Genomic DNA, 8,345 nt, shown 5'->3' with positions numbered 1-8,345 from the left:
ATACCAACCCTACCCACAGGAAGCAGCTGGGTTGGCATTTTAATCACCTTCCACGAGCCTAGGAGGTTTCTTTGGGAAGATCCCGTGTCCCCCTCTCCCCTGTTGGATCACATCCCAGGACATACGGGTCACCTCCATTCAAGGCTGATAACACATACAAATCACAGACGTGCCACCGAATTCCCCCAATTCAGTGGTTCTCTCCTTTCTGGCTGTGCATTAGCAGCTTCAAAAAATCCAGATGCCCAGGTTGTACCCCAGACCAATTCAATTACGATCTCTGGGGGTGGGAGCCAGGAATCTGGCATTGATAACCGATCCCCTCATAACCCCCCCCCCCAAAAAAAAGACTCCCGTGTGCAGCCGGGGTTGGGAACTACTGTCCGAGTGGTCAGCAGCCACTTAGACAGGAGCCCGACTCTTTGATATTCAGCATCCGGTCACCCGGCGTCGTCTAGGCAGTATCACCATTAATTCTTATCAAGAGTCCCCAGGTTTCTGAGGAATTTTCTTAGCACCCAAGCTTAAATGACAGCTGGGATCAGTTTGGCAAGACACACACCTCTCTCGTTTTTGCAGACACAAAGCCCCAGGTCTTGCAAAGTCTGGAAGGCCCGAACCACTTCACAGGTATCTGCAAACTGGACCATCCTGTCAGCTAGCCTGTGACTCCCGCTGCCCTCTGCCCACTGCGCCCAGCTTCTCAGACGAGCACCTGCTTCTTTTCCTGACACCCACACTCACCAGCGTCACGGCCCCTCTCATGCATCGGCCATCCCCCACGGGCCTCCCTTCTACGGCTGGCCACCACTGCCACTTCAGCCACGGACTGCCCCCTCCTGTGTCCGCTTGGTCCTGCTACTGCCGGACACTGAGGCTAGTCATCTGTCACAAGGATAGGTGAGAGCAACTATTTTTTCCTGCCTTGGGCCCTAACACAGAGCCTATGGCAGAGGCACCGCTGACCACCCCCTTCCCCCCGCCCGCCCTGCCTCGTTTTCAGGCCTCGTCCTCACCCACAGGCCTGGGTCTTGCCCCTCCGCTGCCTTCTCCCACTCACGGATCACTCTTCCTGTGCAAGCAGTCTCTCCTTGAGCCTTGCCCATCTTGCCAGGCTTGTGCCAGAGCCCCCAGATTCCAGCAACAGACTCAGCTACAGCCTGGGGTGGGGGTCCCTACGCACCTGATATGCTTGGAAAACATGCTCTTTAAGTAGTAGGCCAACTTTCACACCTGGAAGGTGGGATGGAGGCCACGGTGGGGTGCGGTGGGGTGGTGGTGGCTGGGGCAGGGGTGTGCAGAAGCCTGGAACACCTTGCGAGGGTTGCCCTGCTCCCCAGTCAAGTTCCTGCAGGTACTCTAGGAGCTCCAGGGGCCTGGCAGGGGGCATAGGAGGTGGGTGAGAAATGCACAAAGGGCCCTAATTTGTTTCCTTTTAAAATACTATGTTTTATAAAAGTTTGGGTTAATTTTAAAGTAATGGTTAATTTTTAAAATGTACGGTCTGAAAAATACCAACACAAAAGCAGTGGCCCTCTGGCTCTCTCCCACTCCAGAGCTGGCCTCCGGAGGTGAGTGGCTGCTTCTAATTTTTTTTTAACTCATCACAACCTAAAATGAACTTCTTTCTCCCTCCTCCCTTGAAGAACCTCAGCTGTCACCTAGTGCCTCCCTGCTGACAGCTGAGGCTTAGGCTGACACCTGCCCCCTCGATATTGCCGGTGAGACCCCTGGCATGGCCATCCTTTCTCCCAGTGTCCTTTCTAAGCTTCTTTCTACCTCTGCCCCAGGTCAGTTTTGCTTTAGGAGGTTTTGGGGATGGAAAGAGATGCCCAGAGTTTCAGAGGAATGTAGAATGTGGAAAGGGAAGACGGAAAATCTGACTGGTGCTGAGGAACAATCGAGAGATGCCTCCAGGGTGGGTAGAGAGCCTCCGCTTGCGCGGCCAGGCAGATGCTGCGATGTACTGAGAGGAGAGGCAGAGAGATGAGTCTGAGGGATCTATGGGGCATCTGAGGGCAGATGTCAGAGGGCCACGGGCTACTTTGGTCTAGCAGCAGGAGCGAGCGCCAGGCACTAATGGAAGCCACGGGTGTGGCTTAGACCACAGGGAAGGGCACACTAGGAAGAGGAGGGGCTGTGGCTGGAAAGAACAGAGGCCTGGGAGGAAGGAGGATGAGGAGCAGCAGCTGGAGCTATGGGAACTGGGGTGGGGAGGGCAGGGGCCTTCGAAGTACCTGAGAGCTCGAGGGACAGGATGCTGTGGTCAGGGTCCCCATGGGCCAGTTCATGGTAGGATGTGCAGGGGTTGGCCACAGGGCTGCTGGCTGCAGCGGAGTGGGGTGAAGACCCCGGAGAAGACAAGGTGCTGGGTGTGGAGGTCACCCAGAAAGAAGGCTGGGCCTGGCTAAGGAGAGGCCACCTGGGAGGCAAATGCTAGAGCCTTCCCTCTGTGGGAAGGAGGCAAATGCCAGAGCCTTCCCTCTGTGGGAGGGAGGCAGGAGGAGGCATGAAATGGTCTGGGGTGAGTGGGGTCCCCTCAAGGCACAGGGGACCTTACCAGGTGGTGGGACCAGTCTAGGAGGCACAGAAGACCCGACCCGTCTCCCACTCTGATGCTCACGGGGTGTGGGAGAAGAGGGGACACAGTAACCCCCCCACCCCCCAGAGAACCAAGTTTCAGCGCAGGGAGGACACAAAGCCACCTGCAAGGGAAGAGCTGAATCCAGCAGGGAACGTGATGGTCGTGGAAGAAGGGTGTGCAAGGGCAATCATTCAACAAGTATTTATTGAGTAGCCATATCTGCCAGTCCTGACCTCATGGGCTGGGGTCCTGGCAAGGCCCAGTAGAAAGCCTTGGGGTGGCAGGATGGGGCAGTGGGAGGTACAAAGGGTAACAGATGCTTCCTATTTTTTGGGCAAAGAGGCCCGGGGGTGTGAGGAACGGCAGCCTGAATCTCACTCGTGCCCTTTCGGGGGAAGAGGGCTTACATGTCCTTGCTGAAGCCATCCAGCCATTCCTTCCTCGGTCTGCTCCTTGACCACAATGCACTGAATGCCTACGGCGTGCAGGGTCTTTGGTGCATGGGCCGGGCTGGGCCACACAGTGGGGTGGAGGCAGCCCGGGCAGCAGGGGCTGAGTGAGTGGCCACAAGGCTCCAAGAGGATGGTGGCCAGCAGCTAGAGCAGAGGGAGGTGCCAGGGACTCTGAGGCCTGTCTGAGGGCGGCTGGGCTGGTGGGGGGCGTCTCTGGAGGGCAAGGGGGTGGCAAGGCAACTGGAGAGCTGTTCAGTGGGACCTGGACCACGTAGTGGCTGAGGGGGTTCTCCCCGGGGGCTGTGTCAATCCCTGGGGGAGATTCCCGCCCTAAGAGTCTGGGGCGCTCTGTCCCCCTTCATTCCCACTGTTGAGAGAGGTGTCAAGCTGAGCAGCCACAGCGGAGAAAGGAAGGGCAAAAAAGTTGTTGAGCCACTGGGCTATGTTGGGGGAGCCCCGGAGGGAGCAGCCGAGGGAGCGCACTGCTCCGCGTGCCCGGCGTCGGTGGCCCATGGCCCTCTGGAAGAAGCAGGGACCCTCCCGGGCACCGACAGGATGGCCGGGAGGCCCTGTGGCTGCAGGGGTGGTGGCCTGGACTGCAGGGGCAGGGTAAGTCCACATGGGTTTACAGTACACTTTGAGGGGCAGGCGGAAGATACGCCCAAGACGGGTGGTTCTCTGCACTCTACGGGACAGGGGGCCGGTCCCGCGGCGGGGGCGGATGGCAGCCTCCTCCTGGTGGCGGGCAGGCTGGCTGGGAGAGTCGGCCTCAGAGACTGCGGCGGGGTGGTGGGAAGACCGAGCCGGGGGGCGGCATGCGCCATGGGGCAGGCGGGAGGCCCAGCAGAGGCGGAAGGCTCCTTGTGCTCTTGGCAGGGGGTGGGCAGGCGAGGCATGTGGTGTCGCGGTCTCCGTGGACTCCGTGCACTTTCCAACACAGAACCTCAGACTGAGAGCTGGAAGGGACCTCAGAGGCCACCCAGTCCAACCTTTCACTCTGTTCGGATCCCCTTTTCCCCAGCCTCCGTTAACCAACCTCCAGGGACCGAAGGGTGGCAGCCCACAGCGGTGCTCGCTCCACCGTGGGGTGGTTTTAAAGTCCTCTCTTACGGAGTGAAAACTGGCCTAATTGGGCCCTGTGCACTGCTGCCCACACCCTCGCGCCCCTGCGCTGACCCTCGCTGGCTGCGGTTAGCTGGGGTATGGGTTCTCATCCACCCTCCTTGCTGAGGACTTAGAGGTTAGAGAACACATAAGGAAGCTCCAGGCGTAAGGAAGCTCCAGACAAAGGCATTGGCTAGTCCAGCAAAGAGACAGGGCGCTGGAAGGAAGCGTTCTATCAGCATTTCGGAGGAGTACATATGGTTACTGAAGGCTCCTGCCCTGGTACGGGGGGACGGCTGGGGTGGTCCGGGCCCGCAGCTGGCATTTGGAGGCTGTCCTCAGGACAGCGGGGAACTCACTGCCTCGCTGGAGAACTCCCCAGGCGCAGGGCAAGTCTGAGAGTCACCTGCTGTGGCTGTGTCCCCTGGGACCTGGAGTGGGGGGAGGCAGGAGTCCGGGGCCGAACTTCTGGACCACTCACCGAGTTTTCAGCGTCTGAGTCTTCCGAGCTGCTGATCACCACGACGCGTTCCTCTGAAACAAGGCAGGGGGGACAGCATTAGGCCCTCCCGGGACGCCCGCTGGGTGGGGCCCCAGGTATACACTCCGTGGGAATCCCTGAAGGGCCAGTGGATGGGGCAGACGACGTGTGCCCTGCAGCGGGGGGAGATGGGAATATTCCCCGGGCATGCCTGCTGGTCTGGGTCTGTTTATTCAGCTTGGTTCCTGACACCCCTCTTTACGAGGGACCTTCCATCAGGGTCTGCTTATTCAAAACGGCTTTCTGTCACTGCCTACTGTGCCCTGTGCGTGAATACTCGATTTAGCTATTGGCCTTGAAATCGGAATTTGCTCCCCGATACAGGCAACTTGGCAAGCAGCACCTGCTTTGGAACTTTTGCAATCCTGGAGAAAGAAGCACGTTGGTTTGCTCCAACCCTCAGCCTCATGAGCTGAGATGTTTGGCTTAGAAGATACTTTATTTGGTTAATCAAAACCTTTTGATTACCAATAGCATTGTGAGCAAGGAATGTCGGTCAGGGCTCAGTGTGCAAGCAGGATCAGGGCTCAGTCTGGGATCTAGAATGAAAACAAAGGGGGCCTCTGGGTGAAGCAGATCTAGAAAGAACTGTCTCGACCATTCCAGAATTCTATTAGTTGACCTCAGCTCATGCCCCAGGACTCCCTGTCTGGCAGCGTCCCTAAGAGAGATTGAAGGACAAATGAGGCACACTTGAGGCAGGTGACCTTTGCAGACAAATTTGGGAAGTGAGAGGTGTGGACTTTCCCCGAGGTCTCTCTGGGCACGTGCTAGGTACCCACCAACAGATGCACCCTTGTGTGTGTCGGGGGAAGGAGCTACGGAACCACGGGCTTCCTCGCACTGGAATCCCAGTACATCACGCAGTAACTTGTATCCATCCTCACTCCCTCCTCTGGCAAACCGTGGGTGTCCCCTCTCCCCTCTGGTGGCAGCTGAGGGCACAACAAAAGGGGGACGATGTTGCCTTTGGCCTCCCTGGGTCCCACCCAGGCCTTGGAGGACAGCACGCTGGCTTTGGCCTCTGCCGCCTGCCCGCCTCCCTACCTGCCTCCCCAGGGTCGCCGGTTGAGTGGTTGCTGTTGGGCAGAAAGACCTCGTTTCCCATGATGGGACTTTCGGGGCTGGAGGGCCCATCCAGGGGTGGCGAGACCGCCTTGGAGGTGCTGGGCCTGGGCTGCTCCGGGGAGCTCTGGGCCAACCGAGTCTCCCGCTCCTCCTCAGACTCCATCTTGATGGCCTTCCTGGGGCACTCAGTTTGGCAGGACTTCCTCTTCTGGGGAGTGACTTTGTTGCAGACCTCCTACACGGCAGGGAGTCAGAGGCCAGGTTAGCAGCCTTCGGGGGTGCCGGGGCGGTGGGAAGAGATGCAGACCTGGGTGGCAGGGGCCTGTGGGCCTCCCTCACCCCGGTCCCCCCGCTCTCGCCGTGCAGATCGTGTCTCTCTCCACACAGGGTGCCCCCTGAGCCATCACACGCACTGACTGTGCGCTGACCACTGCCTCTGCAGGCCTCTGCCCGCCCCGGAGCGGCTCGTGCTTATGGGGGGCTTTGCAGCATGGCCCCCAGGAGCAAGGGAGAGAACAGAGTCGGTGCTGACAAAGGCCTGCATTCTCACCCCAATCGGCCCCGCCTGCCGGGTGGGACCTGGGCCTTGGGTGGGGTGCGGAGGGAAGCTCACCTCTCTGCAGGACGGGTCTCTGATGGAGTAGGCGTGTACCGGCACCGGGTGGACCCCGGGCACCGACTGTACCAAAGCCCCAGTGTGGGTCTCCGTCAGCTGCGGGGCCTGCGCCGGACTCCCCAGCATCTCCTCCGGCGGTGGGGTCTAGAAACAGATGGAAATGAGAACCCCGGCCTGGGGGCGGCCCAGGGACCAGGAATTCCTCCTCGCACCCTCCAGGACCTCACCTTCTCGGGCCCGTGAGGTGCTGGCTCTCGCCCAGAGCCAGCCAGTGACTTCTGGTATCGCACCGACCAGAAGGCCTGACAGCTTGCTCAACAGCTAGCTCTAGAAACAAAGCTCTCACTCCCCACGGAAGCCAATCCTCTCCAGGTGCGGAGTTCCAACAGCGAGGACACCCTCCCTGGGAGCTTCGCCGTGACCCTCACTCTGCCCCCGGGCCTTGATCCCACGCGGCCAGAGAAGCCAGTACACACCCGGGACACATCACTTAAAACTGCTCCGGCCTCAGTTCCCCTGTGCAGAACGGGAATACCGGTACCAGCGGTCTCAGGGGACGCTGTGGATGAAGCGTGCTTAGAAGAGCACCTGGCACTTCCTAAGTGCCACCACCGATAACGGTCAGTACTGTTTTGGTCGCACCAGGTGAAGTGTGTCCTACATCTAAGTCAAAAGGAAGCAGGCAGGGGCAGTTCCTCCAAAAGCTAACCACAGAATTTCCAAATGAGCCAACAATTCTGCTCCCAGGCACAGGCCCAACGGACTGGAAACATGTTCAAACAGAAACCTGCACACGAATATTCACAGCGGCCAAAAGGTCCATCAGGTGCTGAGTAGATACACAAAATGCGGCGCAGCCATTGGTCGGGACATTATTTGGCCACGAGAAGGAAGGTGCAGCCTGGATGAACCTTGCACGCTGCGCTAAATGAAATGAAGGCAGCCAGAGAAGAACGCACGTTGTACGGCGCCCCCCAGGCGAACAGGGCCACGTCTCCTTTCGGGGCAATGGCCCACCAGCTGGGTGGGGTGGCTGTACAAGACTGAGGGTGCTAGAGGTCACCCAACTGTACTCTCTAAGATGGTTCAGATGGCGACTTCCCTCTATGAATTTTCCCACAATAGAAAAAAAAAGATTACCGTTAAAAGAAAGAAACAGGGACCATCCCATGGTTATTGCCAACCTAAGAGAAGGGTCAGAGGGACAAGGGGTGAAGCGATCTGATTCCCCAAGGTCCTGGACCAAGGCAGGGTTTGAATCTAGTGTTTCTGAAATGCAAGTTTGTTTGTTTGTTTGTTTGTTTGTTTATTTATTTATTTATTTATTTGACAGAGAGGGGGTGGGGAGAGAGCCTAAGAAGGGACAGTGGCAGAGAGAAGGAGAGGGAGAAGCAGGCTCCTCACTGAGCAGGGGGCCAGCTGTGGGGCTCCATCCCAGGACCCTGGGATCATGACCTGAGCTGAAGGCGGACACTCAACCGACTGAGCCACCCAGGTGCCCCCAAGTTCCCTTTTCTTTAGTCACTGTCTCTCCTTTCTATCCCTCCACACCACCTTTCTCTACTGTGAAGCATCCGCTGGACAGTTTGCTGAAAATAAGTGACAAGTGATGTGGGAAGTGTCCCTCGGAGAGGGGAGGCCCAGACTCTGGCGTTCGGCTCCAGGAACCCTGGCCTGCTATTCCTGCCTCCAATCCTGCCCCGTTGGTGCTCCAGCTCCGTGTGTGCCCAGGAGATGACCATGAGCAGAGCCCTGCGGTGAGCTGTGTAGTGAAGGAAAGGGAACCCCTCACAGCTGGACGGGGTGCGTCCTCGAGCAGAGCTACTCTGGAGAAGCCAGACCCTGGACTGTGAGATTAGGAGGAGGCCGGGGATATGCCTTCCTCCCAGGGACAAGCTCTCTCCCTCCTGTGTGGTAGAGGAGGGGTCAGGACCACACTCACAGGGGGAACCCCGGGAACTGCCTGGCCAAACCCGTGCT

The 8,345-nt window shown here is 58.5% G+C and overlaps 1 protein-coding gene across 13 annotated transcripts in view; it reads right to left on the bottom strand.

The window, feature by feature from the left end:
* Positions 1-8,345, bottom strand: part of PML (PML nuclear body scaffold) — a 46,074-nt gene that overhangs the window by 6,938 nt on the left and 30,791 nt on the right. For 2 of the 13 annotated variants that reach the window (XM_025472208.3, XM_025472210.3), the window contains exons 5-8: positions 6,363-6,509; positions 5,729-5,984; positions 5,464-5,616; positions 4,622-4,674 (exon numbers count right to left, since the gene is read on the bottom strand). In XM_025472208.3, the coding sequence (XP_025327993.1) occupies positions 4,622-4,674; positions 5,464-5,616; positions 5,729-5,984; positions 6,363-6,509 (609 nt within the window). Of the gene's footprint in view, positions 1-2,770; positions 3,993-4,546; positions 4,675-5,149; positions 5,221-5,463; positions 5,617-5,728; positions 5,985-6,362; positions 6,510-8,345 lie in introns of those variants that run through there. The other 11 variants (XM_025472209.3, XM_035708958.2, XM_035708954.2 and 8 more) reach the window with 10 other exon arrangements.

This window comes from Canis lupus, chromosome 30 (genome assembly GCF_003254725.2).
Source record: "Canis lupus dingo isolate Sandy chromosome 30, ASM325472v2, whole genome shotgun sequence".
NCBI lineage: Eukaryota > Metazoa > Chordata > Mammalia > Carnivora > Canidae > Canis > Canis lupus.
The sequence above is the reverse complement of the archived record's forward strand: the minus strand, read 5'-3'. Positions and strand labels throughout refer to the sequence as shown.